Source organism: Euwallacea similis, chromosome 1 (assembly GCF_039881205.1).
Source record: "Euwallacea similis isolate ESF13 chromosome 1, ESF131.1, whole genome shotgun sequence".
Lineage (NCBI taxonomy): Eukaryota > Metazoa > Arthropoda > Insecta > Coleoptera > Curculionidae > Euwallacea > Euwallacea similis.
In genome coordinates, this window is record NC_089609.1 from 785,442 (window position 1) to 806,707 (window position 21,266).

The window sequence follows — 21,266 nt, forward strand, 5'->3', positions numbered from 1 at the left end:
TTCGTGTTTAAGGCGGCCGGGCTGCGACCACCAAGCACACCCCCTAGTGAAGGTCCAATACGTGAAAGAGGGTTTTTACTGTGAATCACTGTTTAGTAGTAACTTTCGGGACTCATTGAGAGTGGCAGTGCGTAAGCAGCGAAGTGGGATTTTGGCTTGAGAGAATGAACTTATTTGAGGTTCTTTGATTTACTACCTTATAGGTAAGGCATTGGATCCAAGAACCTTGGCAGAAGGAAGGAAAAGGAAACGTATTTCTCCGCAAATTGTGGTTCTCTTTCTAAACCGCCATGTAACATGTGTTTAATTGTCTCTCATTAATGATTACTAACATGATTACGATACATAAATGTATCGATCGTTTAATGATCTATTCGACCTTAGGCGTCTTGGCAGACCAACCAAAATGGCATTGATGTTCGTTATTCGTCGAATTAGTTACTACATATTATACCAATTAATAGGTCAACTGGTTTGTAACATTAACGCGCTTTTTCCTTGTTTTCCAGTCATGAACGGGGAGAAGTCTCGAAATGATTCGATGGTACACTATAAGCGATACACGGGAAGTAGGCCTAGGTGGGTGCAGAACTGAAAAAAAAATCATAATATGATACACACAAGCGATACGATATTGATTTCGGTTTCAAACGACCTAGAAATTCAAACCAGATCAACAAATAAGAAACAAGGTTACATGATTTACATATGTAACTTGTACGTAGTGACTTTAATTCGGATATTGGGAATCTGCACGATTTGGTGAATGAAATCATCAGCCTCAGTGGCTCACATAACGGTATTCTCTTCAATTACATTGCACTCTCAACCTTCGCTTTCATATCCCAAAAACAATCGTTCATAATAACTTACGATAAATGATTTCACTTGCTTCGAACAGACAAGAACAAACAGTCTTTTTTGAATTTCAAACACGGTCGCTACCATTATTGAGACTTTTACTTTTGCGGTATACACAGAGAACAAATTGCATGTTTGTGTTATCGTAGGAGGAATTAATTTGAAGTAACGCACATTCCTTTCGTGCTCGGGTCGACCTTGTCGCGCGTTTTTGTACATTGTCAAATTACCCCTTTCTTCATTATTCTCAATGCGATGTTCTTGCTAAGGGCTTTTTCTGAATCGCTAGAGCGGAACGGGAAATAAATTTTTGACGCCACTGTCTGCACTTATTAACAACATAATCGTAATGAATTAGACATAAATTACCTCTCTTGCATATTAGATTAACCGTGAAGATTCGCGTTAGAACCAATTACGAGTGCTTGTTATTGGCAACCGCGTTTCTTTGCCGTTTATTTGATATAACGGTAATTAGGTGACCATTTTTTATTTTAAATACCAGCCTCGTTACGTATGAGGTTTTTCAAACGTTCGTAAGAGACTAAAAAGTGCGAAACTATTCAGGGTTTTAGTAAATAGAGCTATTCTCTCGACAATATTGCGAATCAAAACCATTCGATTGTAGAAGAATCGCAGATTTTAAGAAATTTCCTTTCTTTTCTGTTTTTTCTGCATTCCACGTTGTGTATAAGGGTTTTCAAAAGTTCACTAACTCACTTTTGTCGACCAAAGGCTAAGAAATTCGAATATTTTTTGAGCTCCATACTTTCAAGCTCCAGCATATTGTCAAGGAAATAGAGCTATTTCCTTGATAATATGGTGAACGTGTTTTTTTTCTGTAATTTCTTCTTCTTTTGCATCTCAGATTTAAAATCATCGGAAACTTTTAATGTTCGACCTCTAGTATGAGACATGTATACAGGACCGAAGCAAGCCCAATTGTTCTAAAATGTCTGAATCTGCTCGGATGTTTTCGCATATACGCAATTTCTTGTGAATTTAAACCAATCAAATTTTCACCTGTTAAAGAACGTTTCCTTCAATCGATAAGCCATTAACTTATGTAATCGAAGCGTTTATTACACCTATAATACAAACGCCGCCGATGTGCTCTACTTTCTCTGGTGCCTTATTACAAAAATAGACCATAGTGGCCTTTTGAATTAGGCACAACAATGAATACTAATACTACCTAACAATAGATCGGTTCGGTTTCCAAACACCGATGATTAATAGTCTAACCGACGTACATCGCTGATGGAACCCAATCGAGGGGTTCCCAGGGGCATCCTCTACTGAAGACTGAGTCATGGATTGAAATTACAACAATGTCACAACACCCTGTAGTGACTCATACTTCACTGACACCTCTTGAGTTAAATTTTTTTTAGGTGATGTTAGGAGAGATGAAAAAGTGTTGGTAGTGTCTTTTATGCAAAGCTTCAGTCAGGCTTGCAGACCGACCTTATATGGGGCTGTGTGTGCACCTAGGTTGGTCTCAATTAGTCGAGTAGTCGAGTGACATTATTATTTAACAATTAGCTTAACTGTACCGTTAGTCTATCTACCCGTTCGCCATCAAGGCGGTGGTTAATTGCTATGTTATTTGCCTTCAAGTGTAAATGCATATTTATTTACGTTGCTTTTATGAATTGTCTTTGACCAAAAAAACCATCAGTATTACAACCGAGTAAAACAGCAAATCAATATGCAACACCTTACCGCTTGTATCGATGATTTTGGGCGTGTGTCCCCGGTACAATTCACTCTGTACCGTATTTCGAACTTTTACACCTCGCAGCCGATAAATTATTTATTGCAGAGTTGTAAACCGTGTACTCGGACACGTGAGCTAAATGTCAACGCTGTTACACCACTCACAACATTATTATTAATTATTGCTATTATGCCTTTAAGGAAAAGGCGGATTGGTGAATGCGGGCAATGCGAGCGCCCTTACTACGAGACCGAAAACAAAGAAGTCAATGGACATGTCCCTTTCCGCCAGTCCCTAATTTGAATTGCAAATTTTTTTAATTCAAATTGCATTGTATTGTTATCTCTCGTTGCATTAGCTTGGATCAGAGCGTTTTTTAGCGTTTTACCTGTTAGGTAATTTCAGAAAATAGTATTGGTACAGGATGCGTTTTTTCTTGCATTAGTTGCGCAATAAAAATCGCGGACCCACAGCTGTAAGTCGCTGGATAGATTTTTTCCAGGCCAAATCCCGTATATTCCGGGGCACTGCAATTTAAATAATTTCCTCAGGAAAAATTATAAGTCGCGGCAACGCTGCATTGCAGCTAACAGACGTTTAAACGATATTATTTATACATGAAATTCACAGGCCACCATATTGGTTTTGCGACAAATGAATGTCGCAGCGTTGCCATTTTCCGAACCTTTATCAATAAAGGGTAGTTTTGCATGAAAACACCCCTGGAAACGTCTAATATTTCTAGCGAAGCTCTCTTTTCTTAAATCAATGTTATTTAAATATTATTGCTACGATATAAACCGCTCAGTGTTAGATCCGGGTCAAAAAGCGAGCATTAGTCTACATGTCAAAACATAAATATTTTTGGATTTTCGGTAAAAAACATTATTCCCACATCTGGAGCATACTTAATTTACCTGCTTCTCTGCTTCATGTTTGGACCTGAGTGTGATACATTAGGTAATCATTATTTAAATGTAAGGTAAACTCTCAGCCCTCCACAAAGGATGACTAATGCTAAAGCGAACTGAAGTGCAACAAAGTAGATGAAAGGGAAGTCAGGTATTACACGTTTGTCTGATTATATACCCATCGGACAAAGCCTCGCCGGATATCCGGATATGCCTACATATGTACCTGACGCGGACATTTTTTTTCGCTCAAGCTTGACTTTTACTTTCCGACGTTATCTCCTTTCCACCGATTCCCCGAAAAGAATCATTTGCTCAAGTAGTATTAAATTAACGCCAAGGTTGGCGGGACCGCTGCATCCGAGAGGCCGTCCCGATGACCTGATTTAGGTCCTGTCGTGATTCTCATGGTTCTACGATAATTAATAATGCAGCTTGCAAATATATCTTTGGCTCGACTCTTGCATATTAAAACCAACGTTTACCATCCAATAGGTTAAGGTCAAAGTTGTAGTACATTCATTGCATTACATCGAAAGATTCCTGGCCTTTGATGGCGGTTTAGATGTGTTTGAATGCGTGTATGGTCGGAATTTTGCCTCACTAATCAATTATCTCTGTGCTCCTAACTTTCTCTCTGATTGGCATATTTTTGTGGCCAGTTCTTGCACAAATTCCCCGAGATACTGACGGCCGAAATTTGCGAAAATTTAGACGATTTTTTGCTCCGAGAAGAGCCGACAGGATTCTAAGACCGACCAGAGCAATAAAGTACATGGATTACATTATATTTGTCGGCATCGAAGAGACTGCAGTAAAGACCTCGGTAATAACCGGCCTGGTAATTGCCCGAGCTAAAACGCATAATTTTCAACATAAAACTGAAAGAGAGCTATTTATGCCCTCGCATTTGAAATGGAAATTTTCAGTCCAGTGGAAATCCGGAATTAGATATGAATCGCCTCAGTTGGGAGAATATAAAGAAAGACCAAAGAGCGCCGCTGTTTTTGAGATTTTTTCTTATTGCCATGCACCAGATGTGGTCATCAATCGGTCAGCTCAGTAACGGCCATGGAAATGGGGAGTGAGCCTGCCTAGAACCGGCCAATTCAGTGTAGATTTACGTGCTATACTTCTAGTAATCGCCTTTCAGCGTAGTTACGTAAAGGTCAAAACTCCACCTGCTGCAGGTAAATCGGAAATTTTGGCTGGAAAACTCGAGGGCCCCTCTGGACTCGTGAATGTTTAACGTCAGAGAAAAGAACAAGAAAGATAAACAGAAGATAAATGTGTCCTATGCGGTAGAATTAATGGTCGAGAAACCACCCCTGTTACGTGCGTGTTTGTGTTCACCCTCGACCCCGAAGGGGGCCCCGCGTTGAGTTACTACTAAAAGAGATCGCGGAATAAGAAAATGAAATACGAAGCGCGTATTTAACATTTTCTTGGCCATTTTTATGCCTCGCCACTATGCTTCTGTTTCTAACCTGAAAATAACTTAATAAACCTTCGGAAAAATGAATGAATTTTAAATGAATTTTAGCTCAATCTCCCCCAGGTCCGACGTAAACAACTGGACGAAAACTTTTTGGAGGTTCGTCACTGCATTTGAGAAGCGTGCAGCATTAAATGATCATTTGTCCAATTTCCCCAAACTCTCAATAATTGCAATTTTTTCCAGCTTCATACCCCTCTTGCTATCCTACCTCGTTGAAAACTAACCACAGGTACATAAACGAACTCAAAGCTTAGGCCACACATTGATCCTCACAGGGGGTGTTCAACCTGTTCGTTAGGGTGGAGTGATCCTAAGTAAGGTAAACATGGGGGAACTGAAAATTCTATTTTGGCCCTTCTGCGATAAATAATTAATTTTCTGGGAAATGCCTAGTTTTCCGTGGAGATTCGTACAGTGTTGTTATAATAAAGTTAAAATAATACATCGTTCTTGAAGCGATCAATCGATTCATTTACGTTAGCCTGGAGGCTACAAATTACCCCTCAAGCTGACTGATATATGAACTAAATTGATCCGTGGTATACATAACACACCTGGGACAGTGACTCATTCCAGATCAGCTTCCAATGTATGGTTTATCTTCAGCAAATTTGTGATTAATTTCTGGGAATTTTATTTCCCTCCGTAATACAAAGGAAACGCACTAATAAACAATTTTTTCCTTTTCAGACAATGGAAATCGAAGACTTTGAATCTCCCCTCCAAGAAGTAAGTTAGTTCGCCATTTTGTCGAGTTATTTTCGTGGCTTCAAATTCCGCTGATTCTAATGACCCCATCAGACATGTCTTAGTCTATTCTCACGGTACGCAAAGAAAAGCATTTTAATTCTGTGTAATTAGCGTAAAAAAGGCGATTCGTGTGCCATGACCGTTACCTTAATCGCATCGCATGACTTTTTGTTTAGCCACGTTTAACTGTATCAAATATTACTGTGTTGTTGTTGTTGTTGTTTGTTGTTATTGTGACGTCATCAGGGCTATAACGGCTGGGCTTAGGACTGAATTGTACCCGAGCGCAACCAAACGATCAAAGGCGGATGTAAATCCTCACGATTTCTGCTTATTTGGAGCGTTAATTTTTGAAAGTAAAAGTGGTAAAAGTACCAATATGGGCAATTATTTGCATTCAATTATTGTGGTTTTATTGCGGGCGCCCGTGTCGAATGAAGTATGTGGTCGAGGAAGACGCCCGAAACGAAATCCAAATAAACTTAACAAAAACCTGGTGGGCTAAAACCACATCTTGCTGGTAAACTCGTAAACCACGGGAGGTGGCAATAAGCATCTAATCTTTATTGGTTTAATGGGAGAATGTGTGTATACGGAAATTCGTGTATAATTAGAAAGAAACCATCATAAACTTTCAAAAACAGCATACTAAGATTTACTGATAGATCGAATTCACCATACGTCAAGAAAACAACACGCGCTTTGGGGTTTAGAGTGAAGATGGCGCTAATGATTTCAAAAATAATTAATGGATGCACCATTTTACCTCACGGACCTAAATAACCATTTCCACGCACTAGCAAAGACCAAAACAGCCGCCCTAAAGCAAAACAAAGCTAAAAAGATTTACGGCCGTGTTTTCGCGCGAAAAAAGTCGGAGCCTTTGCGGAATTATCAAAATGCGGGCTAGTACGTGGGACCCCTTTTATAGTGAAACCTACACGAGTTTTACAAGAAATGCGAGCAAATGATAAACGGAACTAGAGAAAATAAACGGGCACCGGTGATTTAACCTTATTTTCTAGGGAAGTCGTTAAGTTTTATCGTTTCGCGAATAGCTCCGGCAAAAGGAATACGGCACGAAGATGAAAGAAGTTCTATTTTGGACCGCAACATCATTTTTAATTTAAAAGAAAAGAATAATAGTAAGAATATGGAGTTATCTTGCATTTCGCCAAATAATAAATGTGTGTATATCTGGTTGCATAGACAAAACTGCCTCGCAACAGCTAAGCTAAAGATAAAGAAGGTATACAAGGGTGAATTCGGAAGTTGAAGATCTATTGCCGACTCACAAATTTTGATTTCAGTCTTTTAAGTAGATCACATGAGATGGAAGATTGGTCTTATTGACGCTTCTTGTGATTTTTTATTAATTTTTTAATTGGTTTCCTATAAATTCCAAAAAACGTTTCGCTCGTGAATTTAAAGAACTCCCTTTGTAATGGCACTCCTTTGGCTGCCATTTCTGTGTGACGTCAGATAGTGGAAGAGTGGGAGGAAATCCTTATTTTATGAGACATACCAGTTTTTGAAGAAAAATACAAAATTCATTATTTTTCTTGCATTTTTGTATGAACAGTTAATTAAAGAAGTATTTAGCAATTCCTAAAGCGATGAATTTACCCACTTTTTTCTGTTCCCACGAACATGGTTTTCAGGGATTTTACCCCACTGTCTTCACCACTCTCAGGTTTTTTTTTAAATCGAATCTTTGCCAATTTCCTTGTATTTTATTGATAATTTGTCCATTTTGTACAAAATCGAACCACTTGACCTCTTTCAGTACAGGAAAAACATTCCTATATACCTGAGTGCCGTAATCAGCTGCCGCATAAACAATGGCAATACATATTTCAGCAAATTACAAAATTACATATTTAATCAATATTCAGTTCATTTACCACGCAGTCATTACTGTGGAACCGAATGTGCGCATTGGCAACCCTTGTTAGTCGATTCTATTAGAAAATAAATTCATTTAATTTGTCTTAATACAAGGAAAATAAATACCATGCGGGGATTTGCATAATAAAAAAAAGGAAAGTGAATTGCCGTGTTATAAAATTGGTATGAATAAGAACAATTTGCGCAACGGTCTGGTGATATGGCAGTTATTACTGAGACAGATTTGTAATTCTATTACAGCACACAATTGTGTGTGTGTTTTATTTTTTATTATTATCCTCTTTTGCAAGATTCATATAAACCTTCCAAAACACCCCTTAGAAAAGCTTATAGTAAGTCGCAGTTACGTGATCATTCCCTTGTTCTCACTGGGGCAAGAAGCAAATCCAATTGGGTACTTTCCGGATGTCACGTCTTTTTGTAATGGGCCATAAAAGCCGAAAAACATTTTGAAACCCTCAAATTCCAGCGGAATCGAGGACAAAAAAAAAATCGTTAAAACGTGGGTTTGTCCGTATATCTTAGTGCAATATTTGTAAATATTGCATTACGGTACATACGCATTCATTCTCTGTGCAACTAGTTCCTCCATTGACAAGAAAAATGCTCCTTATATCATGAAAATAATGCCAAAAAGCGCAAACTGCGCAACTTTCATTCACCATATTGTCAAAAAAATTATTCTTTGTTTCTATTTAAGCGTATAAAGCGACAGTCACGATATAAGCGGACTACAGAGTTTACTATTTTGTCAATAAACCATATGATTTTAAGGATTAAATTTTTGAATAAAATCAAGCAGGTTGCTGCTACAGACCTATGATTTCCAACCCCCTGTAACCCACGGCAGTGCTGTAGCAAATTCTGTCGTAAACGCAGTAGTAGTAAAAGTGTAAGAAAACAATTATTTATCGCTGCCTGTCAAAGCACTCGTTTCGTATTTCATTCAGCTCGATCATGTGACACTGAGATGGTACCACAGGTACGGAATGAGAAATTTATGGGCGTTTTTCAAGGGCTCACCCGATTTGCTTGCAATTCTTTATGTTCCTTTATAGCATTCCCGCTTAGTGATTTGAAGGACCGAAAGTGCCCAGTCAGAAAGTACGAAAGCCGCTTTAAATAAGACCATAAAAATTTTACCTGGTAGTGACGCTTTGTATAGATGGTGCAGGTCCCAGTCAGGTATACCGCACTTTATGCGGAATCTCCCTTTAACCCTTATTAAGGCCTTATTTGTCAATACTACCTACAAAGTAGGTACCAATACAGTGCGATGGTAAGTCGCCTAGACCCGTCCCTGTAAGGTGGTACCAATACCAATCAATTCCCCAGGGTCCGTCTATTGACATCTCGACTTTTCACAACTTGGACCTATCTGGGCTCGGACACGGTCCAGTAGTACTGTGAAGTCTGCTCGATCGGCCGCAAGAGGTGCGAGCAGAGTCGAGGGTACTCGATCGCGTGTGCGCGTTTTTGTTCCTGGTGGTACTAGAAGTTTGTTTGTTTTCGGTACTCGTCAAAGAAAACGTGTTTTTCGGATATCGTTGAGACCGGATTTTTGAGTTTTCGTTCCTTGAGAGGATTGAGCTGTTGAGGTGAGAGGGGTTATAGTGACTGTGTTTGCTCGAGTTGGTGAGAGTCGTTTCTGCGGTTCTCAGCAGAGAAATTGAAACGATGAATTTTCTGAGGTTTAAGCAAATTTGTTAAGAGTTCCATCAACCGATAAAACAATTAGAAGGTAATTAAAGACGGAAAAAATCGCACGTCATACAAATCTCGATGCGAACCATTGTTCAAAGAGCGTGAGCAGTTTCTTATTCTCCGTCACTTGAACCTGGAAAAAGTCGTTTGACACGTCAATCAAAGCAATCCCGATAAGAATATGAACAGAAAACGTGTTCCCAATTAACTTCGCTTTAACAAATTGTTTTTAATGGCCCATTCGATGGTTTGCGTCAGCAATTGCCGCAATTTCGGTATTAACCTTTTCTTCTCCTTCCAGCGGCCTTGCGCGATGATTTATGGCACTTGCTGCTTATTATTGCCCAAGAAGGAAGTCCATTCCGGCATTAAATTCCCTTATAAACAGCATTTTTGAGAATTCTCACGTCCGCAATATGTCAGTTAATTAAAATTCCTTCACATTCATAATATTGTTAAGAAGTAATTAGTGGTTCACATCAGTTTGTAATTTTAGCCCTAAGAAATCGCTGACCTGAAGCGTCAAAATTGTAATTCTTTTGTGGAAAATGGGCCTTTTAGAGGCTGTAGAAAGACCTTTCTGAGGCTAGGTTCGGGATGTTAAAACTTCACTTTTTCATACAGAATATTCATAACAAGACAATGGACAATAAGAGCACCTTTAGTGTACCCTTAGGTACTTTAAGTGCGAAATTCGACTATTTTCATAGGACACCCTGCATGTTATTGACTATTATAAACCTCCCTGTCACAAGAGACAATGTTTTAACGAATACTCCTATAACTATCCTGATAGGTTTTGGAGTAATTTGAGCCTTCATGAGGTCCTGCTTGCGACGCGAAAACTGTACGTTTTTCATATAGAACACCTTGTATATCATGCAGTTTTTTTACTTTTCTTTTCATTAGGGCTAATCTACCTGTAGAAATCCTCATTTTAAATGAAATTTTTGACCGAATTTTCTTGAATTCTGGAAACTTTTTTTTTTTGGACATCCTGTACATTAATGAATACCCTGAGCTTGCCAATCTCCTGGAATAAACACCTTAATGCACCTTCCTTTTCAATCAATTTTTGAGTAATTTGAGCTTTTATGCTGCCAAGCCAATTAAAATTTTCCCCTCGTGGACTGTAGCAGTTCACCTTATTGTCAAGATGTGATAATTTGTACTGATTGACACCATTGCACGTCGATGTGGAGTTCGCCGTTCAAATCGGCTTTGGTACCTAACCAAATTGGTCCGAACCTGAACCGTTGTGAACACTGCAAAGGTCTGATGTGAGGAAACTATTTGGAGGGATTACTTGGACGTTTAACCAAAACCAGTGTTGCCTAATCGGCCGTATTAAACGTGTAAAACTATAAAATAAATGTTCATTTTAGGACGAAACACTCTCTCGATCTCCCTTTTTTATCCGCCAAAAATGATTTATGATGTTGTGTACGTAATTGTCGGATCACAAGGCAACATAAATCACGATTATAAAATATTTACAGTAAACTTGACGGGTTGTTTATCCTTTGTCAATTATTGAGAAGAAAAAATCGTCCGCGCTGATTATTTCGTGTTTGCTTTCTGGTACTGATTGCGCTCCACATTCATATTAAATCAGGAAACAACGACCACTGTCAATGAGCAAAGATAAAGATTGTATAGTGTATGTATGTAAATATGCGCAAATAAACAGAGATATTCAGAAAAATTGATAACGTGACATGAAGCGTTTTGAGCCTTGAAACCGTGTATTTGAGGTCTACACCGAGCCCCAGTCGAGTACTTCGTTTGTCAAGTATTCATCCTAAAACTTAGCATTCACCACAATGTTAAGAAAACTGGGGGTGGTTTGTCTACAAGTCACTACGAGATGGCGCAAACAGTATTTTTGCACCTCTCACCGATTTTCCGACCTCACCTCGCAGTCACCAATTGTCAAGAGAATGCCTATGACTCCGGTCCTGTTCGATCCAGATTGTTTTCGTCGAAACGTTGAGACTGCTTGTCTCTCTGTTCCAAGTGTTTCGGTTAAATTGGTGTTAAATGAGTTTGAGAGCAGTGGCAGCGTCCGCCGCTATCTAATCCAATTTAAAGTTGAATGAATTACGGCCTCCATTATGCCCAGATGGTAGTCCAGAACGAATTAGACGCACATCCATTTATCCTGCTTACATGAAATCGTTATTACAAGCACTTTCAAATGGTTTTCCCATTATTTTTCGGTGCCTAATTGTGATGATGACAAAACCGTGAGCGTGCAACGACCCAACCTTTGAGATAAATGGAAAAAATACATCATCAGGGTCATAGAACCTGATTTGTCTTAGGGTTTTTGTACTCAGTTTAGTGTGGTATATAATCAACTCGGAACGCATTATTTGTGATATTTCCGCATTTTTCGGCCCGTTTAAATGGGCTTTTAATTGGTCTTAAAGCCATCGTTTTAAAGCAAAAGTACTAATGCATGTATCGTTTCATATGGATTTATTCAAGGCTTCAGATAAGATCAATTTTTCTGCACAAGACCAACGTTATCTCAGAACTTCTTGTTAATCTCGCAGATAAATTTTTAAGGTCCTGGTCTGTACTATTTTTAACCGAAGCAGCGTAGGTTTCTCTAAGTTCAAAGGAAACTCCTTCGGCACGACTGCCTTACTTTATTCAGTTTTTTTAGGACGAACTGCTGTTGACCACTAAATGAACTTACGATTATTGACTGTATGGCAAAGGTGTGCATTATTTGAAAGTGTGTAAATTTCTCTACGTTTCCAACCACAAATGCGGTTCCACGTCAAGTCCGTGTCCGATACATTCTTGTACTTACGCCTCATCTACGTTGAGCTACTTGCTACGCAAATACGCATATCCAAGCTCTTGTCCAAATCAATCACCCACTCGTTAATCGCCGATACTTCCATTCAAAACAATCGTTGGCATTGCTCCAACTCTTTAATGGAATTTTCTTGCCCAAAACTGACAACAAACCATTTGTTACAGTAATAAAATCGCACTTTCGTCAAATCCTATTTATTTTTCTTTCTTTCCAGGTTTTGGCGGGCGGTAGAAAAAAGGCTCGTCCAGATGTTCCAGAGCGACAGTCCGAGTCTAGATCCTCTGCGAAGAGCATCGTTCATCCTCAAGACGTGATGTGAGTCGTGATGAAGCTCTGCATAATAATGGTACATTTGAACTATTTGCTGTTGGTGCTCAGTTTGTTCGTTACGGTGCGTTCGTTCCCTTCTGGGTTGTTAAATGAGAAAAACCGGGATGTTTCCTGGGAGGCCTGGTTGCTGGTAGACGACCAGAACCACAAGCAGGCTCACGAAATGACCCCCAAGAGACGTATAGTCCCCAAGAGCGTATTTGTTGCCCCGACATTCTCATTGGAGAACCTACCTCCCTGCGCTGAAGGCTACAGTTCTGACCCAATGGGGCGATGCGTGAAGATCATTAAAATAGACGAATCCAAGCATTTGGAGTTTTTGATGCAAAAGCTGAATGCTCAATTCGGGAGCTCCTTGGACTACGAAACGATACTCGATGAAGAAGCCAACTCGCAACAACCGACGAAGGTGGACATTCCCTTGTTTGGGGACTATGAAGTTGACTACACTAACGACACTCCTGAAGAAGCAGAGGAGATGGACATGGCCATCATTGTGACCCCCACTACAAGGGAGAGCAGCAAAGTAGGCAAGGGGAGCGATAAGACGGAAGAAGATGGGTACGAGGAGCAGTTGAGGAAGCTCGTTACTACTAGCACTGAGGCCTCTACCACCCAAACCGAGTTAGTCACTACGGAGTTAGTCACCACTACGTTCTTTCCTGACACCACTGAAGCCCTGACCCAACCAACTATTGCTGAGCTCGAAACCACTACTGCAACAGAAGTTCCTACCACAACCACCACAGAAGTGACCACGCTCACAGAAGAGGTCACAACTACAATCCCCACGAGCACCACTCCGAAAATCACCACCTACCACCCAGTGGCGACCACCTACCATCCGCTCCCCGACCTGAAGTTCATGGGAATCGGCTCCAAGACTAGAAACCTCGTGCGATTCCCCATGGAGGACTCCCCGATTCCTCGTAGCCGCTCCGAAACCGCGGGCTTCGTGAGGTTCCCAGATATGGACTCGAAAATCCAGCAGGAAGGTGTGAGCCACCACACCAGGGATGTCGACCGTCAGACCGGGAACTTCTTCAACGAAATTGCGACCGCTCCTCCCCTGGAGAAAATCCACAAAACGCTCTTCACACTGCCCCCCAAGTGGTCGCCCCAGGACCCCAAGCCGATCATTCTAAGGTTTTCTAGAAAACACCTGAATTTGGGCCCCAGCAAATTTAAAAATGGTGCATTTTACAGGTCTCTGCCAGTGGAGGACCTTACGTATTTGTTCGGCTATAAAAACGGGCAGAGCAGTCATAATAGGTAATATACTTTGTGATTTCTTGATATGTGTATAGCCACCCTGTAGATTTGTGTATATACTTAGAGAGTATTTATTCGGAAGTAGCTTTGTCTGTACATTCTTAGTGAGTTGGGGGGTCGCGCGCCCCAGGAGGATGTATACAAGGTGTCCGGGGGATCTAAAATCTATTTACTTTCAAGGTAGACGCGATCCAAATAAACGCACGCGCACAGTCCCAGTAAAACTATTGAACAGGGTTGCACTCAGGCTTTCTTTAAATGTTACGAAAGCAATATATGATTTTATTGTTGATGTAATTTGATAAATTAAAAGTTGAGATAAATGATGATATCAACAAGTCACAAACAACAATAAATAACGATTAATGACATGTGTGTAGGTGCGTATAAAAGCAACGAAAAAGACGCTGATTGCAACCCTGTAAAACGTTCTTCACCTGTAGATTTAGCCAGTCAGTGGATGGCCACGTGATGGATGACGCCTTTATCGTGTCATCCACCACGTGGTTTTTGATCGTGTCTGTCATGAAGATAAATAGACTGTAGTTAGTCCCGCGAGGTTGTAAATACTGCATGTTTTACGGCCACCCTGTATACATAGATGCGCTATGATGATAGTCGATGTTGTGTAAATAATACGTAGTGCGTTGTACTACCTGAATGTGTACCATATTAATGAAATAACCAGAGGATAATGTATTCTGTAGTTTAACCGCTAAATACAACTAATACAGTACAAGTGCTCTATTTTTATACGTTTTTTGTAATTTGCCCACACACGACGCGTCCAATTTGCCATTTATCGAGCCATTTTTCGAGAAACTTTGCACCCGATTTTATTTATTTATTTATTGTTCGAGGCACGTTTATTCTCTGTTTTCTGTGATTCACCGCAGAGAGGGAACCGTGTCACTTCCAGCCCAAGGCTTTCGCACTAAAGTCCACGTAAATTGCCGTAGATTTGTCAACGTACATCACGCCTTTAGTAAACGTAGTATTACCCCATTATTTAGTTATTTATTTATTATTTATTAAACCAAGAGGTAGTTGCGCACGATTTTCCCAGTAGAGAATGTTGTAACGTTATCGTATTATTTTCTATTTATGGAAGTGTATTAAGTCGTTTTCTGTTTAGAAATTTAAAAGTATTATAAAGTAGTTTCGCCACGAAAAAAGCAGTTTTGTTCCTACCTCCTTTAGTCCCCTTCAAAGCCCTTTCCCCCATCAAGCACTCGCTCAAAAAAGTCGTTTCTCTCACGCTGCCTGAAGGAGAAAACTAACGAAGAACCACAGAAGAGCTTACGTTGTTCTTGCTAGAAGACTGCTGTAGGGGAGTACTGCCCCTGCATCCCCTCACTATATCAAATCTGTGTCATTTTTGAGAATTATCATCCCGCTTACTGTGTAATCTGCAACAATTAACGCAAATCACTCTGTACATGTATTTATTCTTGTAAGTTGATAATAAACCTTTTTATGCCTAGAACTGCTTTGATTGTCGTCGAAATTCCCAAGTCCGTCTCTGTGGATCCGCCACTTCGTTCCCCAGTAAGTGGTTTCTTTGTCCCTTAAACGCACTTACTAAATAGATTAATTATTACAATTAAAAACAAAGGGCTGATTGCTGGTAATGACCAGGGCTGGTCAACAAGACCTCGGGCGTAGTCGCTTTATTTCTTCTAAAGACTTTAGGTGATTTTTTTATACACGGGTGGAGCACGAAAAACTTGTATATGGGAAAAATCGGAAAAGTTCTGGTTGTACTGAACTTGACGCTGTCAGCTGAAATATTTAGGAATTGCCCACTCTCGATCCTGATATAGCAAAACAAGCAATTTAAAAAAGCAGCAATTTTCTTGGGGCCCTATAGGTCACGTATGAAAACCTTAACACGTATTTCTGTTAGTCCTTAAAGTAGAGGAAATTGTCTATAAAATGAGCAAAAATGTCCGTTCTAGATAAAAAAAAAACTAAAGGAGTTTCCACTTTCAATCTTGGCACGTAAAAGAGTTCAGTTTTTAAAGCGCAGTAGTGGATCCAGCCCTTATACCTCACTTATGGGAATCCCTTAATGGATTTGTATAATCTGCGATTAAAGTAGGGAAAAACATTGAAGTCGCAACCACAATTGCCGCCTTCTTGCAGACGTTTTAGACGAGAGACCCATAGACTCTGTCTTGAATGCAAAATGTGAATTTTTTTCTCACCCTGTATAAGATCTTCGCACGCCTTTTTAGGTTCTGGGCATCACATTCATTACTTTGCGGATGTTTGAAGACAACGAGGTAATATCTTCAACATAGCCCCCATTTTTTCCATATTTCGGCCTTGGAGAGCCCACTTTGTGTAATACCGGACTCGACCATACCGACATGTCCAGCTGAAGAAGATCACCATGTAAACACGTAGTTTAACTACCTGCTTCGTGTGCGATTCAAAAACCACTTCTTGCTCTGCTTATGCTTAATTGTAACTTAAACCATCAATTATTGTTTCCTGCATTGACCTTAAGTTGAACAAATTGAATTTCAATCAAGGTGTTATCGTAGAATTTGAAAGATTTATGGCTGTATGGTAGCACCCCGGAAGGCTTTTGAGATTACAAAAGAGGCTCACACCCGTTTTAGGAATTTTCCTAGAATGGCCGTTCGGTTGAAAGTGTGCCAAGAACTCGAGGAACAGTTGAGTGGTTCCGTAAACACAAAAGTGGAGAGTTGGACGCACTTGAGGTTCGAAGTAACGTCCTCCAGCTTCGGGGTTTCAGCTCGCTGCGGGGCATAATCCGCCGCGAGGACTTAGCTTAAGTAATAGAATGGTTACGTAAGAAGCAAAATCTTTATCCATCCATCGATCTGGCGCAGAAACCTGTTGTATTTTTTTCGAAGAAGCGGCTAGATATAGCCTAGCGCCATGGCATTTTTTAATGGGAAATGCTCATTTCCTGGCGCCAACCATCTATATTTACTATTACTACATGCATGGCGGGCAGTTTTTGCACAGAAACACGTAAAATCATACATTACCGCATTAAAAATCTCGCATACTTAAGCTTAGTGAGTAAATAACATGAAACCTTACGGGCAGTACTTTTGGTGCTGAATCTTGACAATTTGGAGGAGGGTAGATGCAATGACTCACCCATATAATGTGATATCATTTTTATTAGAGTACGATACTCATTAAAGTACTCGTTAAAGGACATACAAAAAATATATTAACTTTCAATATCGGCAAAGCAAAGATCGTCGGCTAATTCGCTTCTACTCACACGAAAGACAAATAACACCCATCACAAATGAAGCAGAAAAGAGGTTTTAATGCGGCATTTCAAAACTAGTTCTGTAATAGATACCCGGCTCGACATGCTAGACGCCCAATAAACATTACATCAGTGCGCTGACATAAATGGTTATTTATCAGAGTTGTGCTAGTTTTATGGGCTCTGCCTCAGTTTATGGCGTCGCGACGTCTTTTTCTTGACGCTCTCAGCTTGTCAACTCGAGTCAAACTGTTGGCGCGTTCTAGCAATATTGTCGATAATAGTAGCAAAAAAATAGTTCAAACATCTGTCTTAAAGCTCATAACATACCTCAGAAATTTACCTTTAATTTTGTCAAAAGTAAACCTATATAAGACAATTGATTCGATCTTGAGTAATACTCAAAAAAACCAGACTGAACTCTTATATATAGGATTTGCGACAGGTGTAGGTAGTAAATTGAACTTAACCCTACTTTGAAATTGCTAAGACAACTTGTATTAATTAACGAATTATTCTGTTACTTACATACGATTGCAGTAGTATGGATTACTTGTATTAATCCCTCAATCAGGCAAATGTTAAATAAAACTTTTAATGCACTAAAACAATTTAGTCACGCTTTAAAATATCTGAATTTTAAACTCCCAACCTACCAAGGATGTTGCTTTCAAAACTTCAAAAATTGGACGTCAGTTATCTAAATGTCAGCTTCGAGTAATAGTTATGTCCACATTAAATGTTAATTAATTAACATTTAAAACATCAGTTTAGATAATAAGGCGTTACAAAATGGCACTAATAACAATAACCGGAATGTTACCATAATTCCAAGTCCTTTGATAACGTTAAATTCTGTTTTAAGCTCATCTTTTTATTCAAAATCTAAGTTTGCATTTGGTAAAAGAAAACCGATATGAAAAACTTCCGTTTCATACAACAAAGAGCATTCACCTTATCCCATACGATACATAAAAAGGTCCAGCCTTCAGTAAAAACAAAAAATTCAAGTTCTTACGAGTGGCTCTCCAGACAACTTTCAGATCCTTTTGTAGAACTAGCAAAGAGGCACAACTACCGCTGCAGAAGCGCTTTTAAACTCATAGAAATAGACGACAAATTTCGAATATTGCAACCTGGACATGTTGTCATTGACTGTGGAGCTGCACCAGGTTCCTGGACCCAAGTTGCAGTTCAGCGAGTCAATGCAGACTCGGCCCTAAAAGACAGACTCCAGGGGACAGTTTTGGCAATTGACCGACAACCTATTTATCCAATAACAGCAAGTGCTCACATTCAAATCTCATGAACTTCTTAAAAATAAGTTTTAGGGTGCAACAGTACTGGGCAACTCAGACTTTACAAATCCAAAATCACTGGAGAATGTTCTGAATGTACTGCAAGGCCGCAGAGCAAATGCAGTCATCTCAGACATGGCCCCCAATACCACAGGAATAAGGGAGTTGGACAAGGAGAATATAATACAGCTTTGTTATGCGGCCATTAGATTTGCAGTTATGATTTCAGATAAAGGGGCTTCAGTGTTGGTTAAATTGTGGCAATGTGGCCAGATCAAAACATTGGAAAGTGACGTTAGGAAATTTTATGATAATGTTCGGTTTTTTAAACCTAATTCGAGCAGAAGTGATTCAGCTGAGATATTTTTGTTGGGAAGAGACTTTAAGGGAATTAAGACGTGATTGAGACACTAAAAATAAATTTATGAAACATTTCTTATTTAAAAAGAACTATATTTGATATACTATTTGTTTATTTAACAATATTATAGAAATAATGCAATAAATTGTTTAAATGTAAGGCCAACCCCATCAGACAATTATGTAATTATGGCAAGAAAATGCAAAAATAAAAAATTACCCTTGAAACATATAAAAATCTAACCTCTACACTTAGATGAGCTGATTTCCATAAGCATTCCACAAATAGAAACTCGCTAGCCCCAAAATAAATGCCACTACATTTCTCCCACATTTTATAGCATTAAACCAAGGCCTTTTGGCCATTATAAACTGTAAATATCTCACTTTACTTGGAGTCATTGGGGGATATTTTACAGCTCCTAATGTTTCACCAAGAGCCCCCAAATTTTTATGAAGCACTGCTTTTTTATGGGAAAATGTATCAAAGGAGAATTTCCCATGATAGGAGCCCATACCACTGTGGCCTACCCCACCAAAAGGTAGGGATTGTACTGCTAAATGTATTATTGTGTCATTGATGCATACCCCACCTTAAAATGCATATTACTGTGTTAGAGTTTAGCCGGTGAAGTGGTGTTTACTTACCAGAACTGGTGTTTTTAACCAGCAATTCCACATCACTTTTAATGTTGGAAAAAATATACAGAGTCAGAGGTTTTTCCTGTCGATTTAAGAGGTCTATAACATCGTGACAAGAGCTCACATTGATAATTGGCAAAATTGGTCCAAACACTTCCTCCATCATTATAGGATCATTCTGAGTAACTCCTAATTAGGAAAACAAATTGAGATTTCTTTTTCAATTTTAATTAAGTCTTGACCTGTTAAAATAGTGGGAGCAATGTATCTCTCAGTGGTATCAATCTCTCCTCCTACAGCAACATTTCCATTCTGAATTAACCTTTGTAACCTCTGAATGTGCCTATCGGCAATAATTCTTCCATAATAAGCAGATTCCTTAGGATTTTCCCCAAAAAACTCCAGCAAAACTTCCTTGGCTGCTTTAATAAACTTCTGCTCTACTTCTTTGGTACACAGAAGATAATCTGGGGCCACACAGGTCTGCCCTGCATTAACAACTTTTCCCCACATTATACGTTTTGCTGCCACTTTGTAATTTACCGAATCATCAATGTAGCAGGGGCTTTTCCCTAAATAAATCTCCATTGAAAACAACTTCAATGCTTTGAAAAACATACACACCTCCCAGCTCTAATGTTACAGGAGTCAAATGCTTGGTGGCAGCTGCATGAATAACTTTCCCAACTGCAGAATTTCCAGTAAAAAAAATGTGATCAAATCTCTCTTTTAAAAGCTCAGTGGTCTCAGGAATGTTTCCAGTAAAAACCTGTAACAAAAATCTAGTGCTCTTATGAACAGGCTTCTTCAACCTTACTTTATAACAATCAGGATCAAGATATTGAGGTATGACTTCTGCCATAAGCTTGGCGCAAGCCTGGGACACTTCAGAGGGCTTTATCAACACACAATTACCAGCTGCAATGGCCCCTTGTACTGGCAGTAATGTCAGGTGAATGGGATAGTTCCAAGCACCTATTACCCTCTTATAAGAAAAAATCTATTAAATAATTTTTAATCAGTTACCAATTACTAGAGCTACGCCATAGGGCTCCCGCTGAATGTAAGCGTCGTCGAGAACGTTAGCTAAGTCTCTTGAGACCCTCTCAGGGCGGGTCCAAGAGTACAAATTATACAAGGTGTTTTTAATATCATTCACTAGTATATCAATTTCCATAACCATCGATTCTCCCTTACATTTATGCAAGTCTGCCCATAGGGCTGCAAGGATTTCATCCTTCTTTTCAGTGTACATGCGGAGCAGGTTTTGTAACTGCTTAATGCGGAAGTGCAGGTGCCTGGTTTTGCCACTGTTGAAGGAGTTACGGAGCTCTGAGACCATTTCTGAAGGGAGCTGAGACATGGTGCTTCGTGGCGCTAAAAAATGGATTTTACAGATTTAGCAAGAAAATTGATAATGTACAATGCAAATGGAAGTTGACCTTTGCTCGTAGGAGTGTTTAAAGAATATGACTTGTTATGAGTTGTATTTGATCTCGAAGGATGATTTGCACATATTTAAACGTCCTGAATAAATTTAAATTTAAATCAAAGTAAATAGCTTTTTAGTACCTTAGCTAGGACCTTAATTGTATTGTGTATTTCAACTGAGTAATAAACCAAAACTGATTAATTGGTGCTGAACGGTTTGCCGTATTTAAGTTAATATGTTTTCATTTCAAGTATTTTATTTATGTTATTCGGTAAAAACCGAATTAATAAAGTAGGAAAGAGAGAACGTATGTCGTATATAAAACAGATTTAAAGAAGTTTATTAGTACGTTATTCCCTTATTGCACATACAGATATAAGGCATCCATTGGGCCCTTGAATCAAAACTCGTACGAAATAGCAAAATATCTCAGCGAAAATTTCTTTATTCAGTTACAAAAGGTTCAAATATACAGGAAAATTTCGTCGATT

The 21,266-nt window shown here is 39.2% G+C and overlaps 4 protein-coding genes across 14 annotated transcripts in view; 3 read left to right on the forward strand and 1 right to left on the reverse strand.

Moving 5' to 3' along the window:
• On the forward strand, positions 1–15,264 carry LOC136407944 (uncharacterized). Of its 11 annotated transcripts, none has more exons than XM_066393350.1 (5): positions 1–203; positions 5,681–5,719; positions 12,397–13,658; positions 13,719–13,784; positions 14,920–15,264. In XM_066393350.1, the coding sequence occupies exons 3-5, from the start codon at positions 12,508–12,510 to the stop codon at positions 14,936–14,938; spliced, it is 1,236 nt and encodes a 411-aa protein (XP_066249447.1). In that variant the 5' UTR covers positions 1–203; positions 5,681–5,719; positions 12,397–12,507; the 3' UTR covers positions 14,939–15,264. The 11 variants fall into 11 exon arrangements, with proteins under 11 accessions (XP_066249447.1, XP_066248686.1, XP_066247909.1 ...); XM_066392589.1 differs by having other exon boundaries at positions 15,054–15,263; XM_066391812.1 differs by having other exon boundaries at positions 12,397–13,784.
• LOC136411517 (large ribosomal subunit protein mL62) overlaps positions 4,505–21,266 on the forward strand; it is a 24,882-nt gene continuing 8,120 nt past the window's right edge. The window contains exon 1 of the mRNA XM_066394514.1: positions 4,505–4,516. The gene's annotated coding sequence lies outside the window, so the exon portion shown is untranslated. The remainder of the gene's footprint in view (positions 4,517–21,266) is intronic.
• Mrm2 (Mitochondrial rRNA methyltransferase 2) lies at positions 17,763–18,898 on the forward strand. Its single transcript, XM_066401813.1, has 2 exons — positions 17,763–18,325; positions 18,375–18,898. Exons 1-2 carry the CDS (start codon positions 17,960–17,962, stop codon positions 18,741–18,743), a joined length of 735 nt encoding a protein of 244 aa, XP_066257910.1. The 5' UTR covers positions 17,763–17,959; the 3' UTR covers positions 18,744–18,898.
• On the reverse strand, positions 18,853–21,052 carry LOC136415587 (aldehyde dehydrogenase, dimeric NADP-preferring-like). Its single transcript, XM_066400641.1, has 7 exons — positions 20,916–21,052; positions 20,370–20,720; positions 20,161–20,318; positions 19,968–20,112; positions 19,586–19,915; positions 19,350–19,532; positions 18,853–19,294 (listed from the first exon to the last, which is right to left on the reverse strand). The coding sequence occupies exons 2-7, from the start codon at positions 20,704–20,706 to the stop codon at positions 18,954–18,956; spliced, it is 1,494 nt and encodes a 497-aa protein (XP_066256738.1). The 5' UTR covers positions 20,707–20,720; positions 20,916–21,052; the 3' UTR covers positions 18,853–18,953.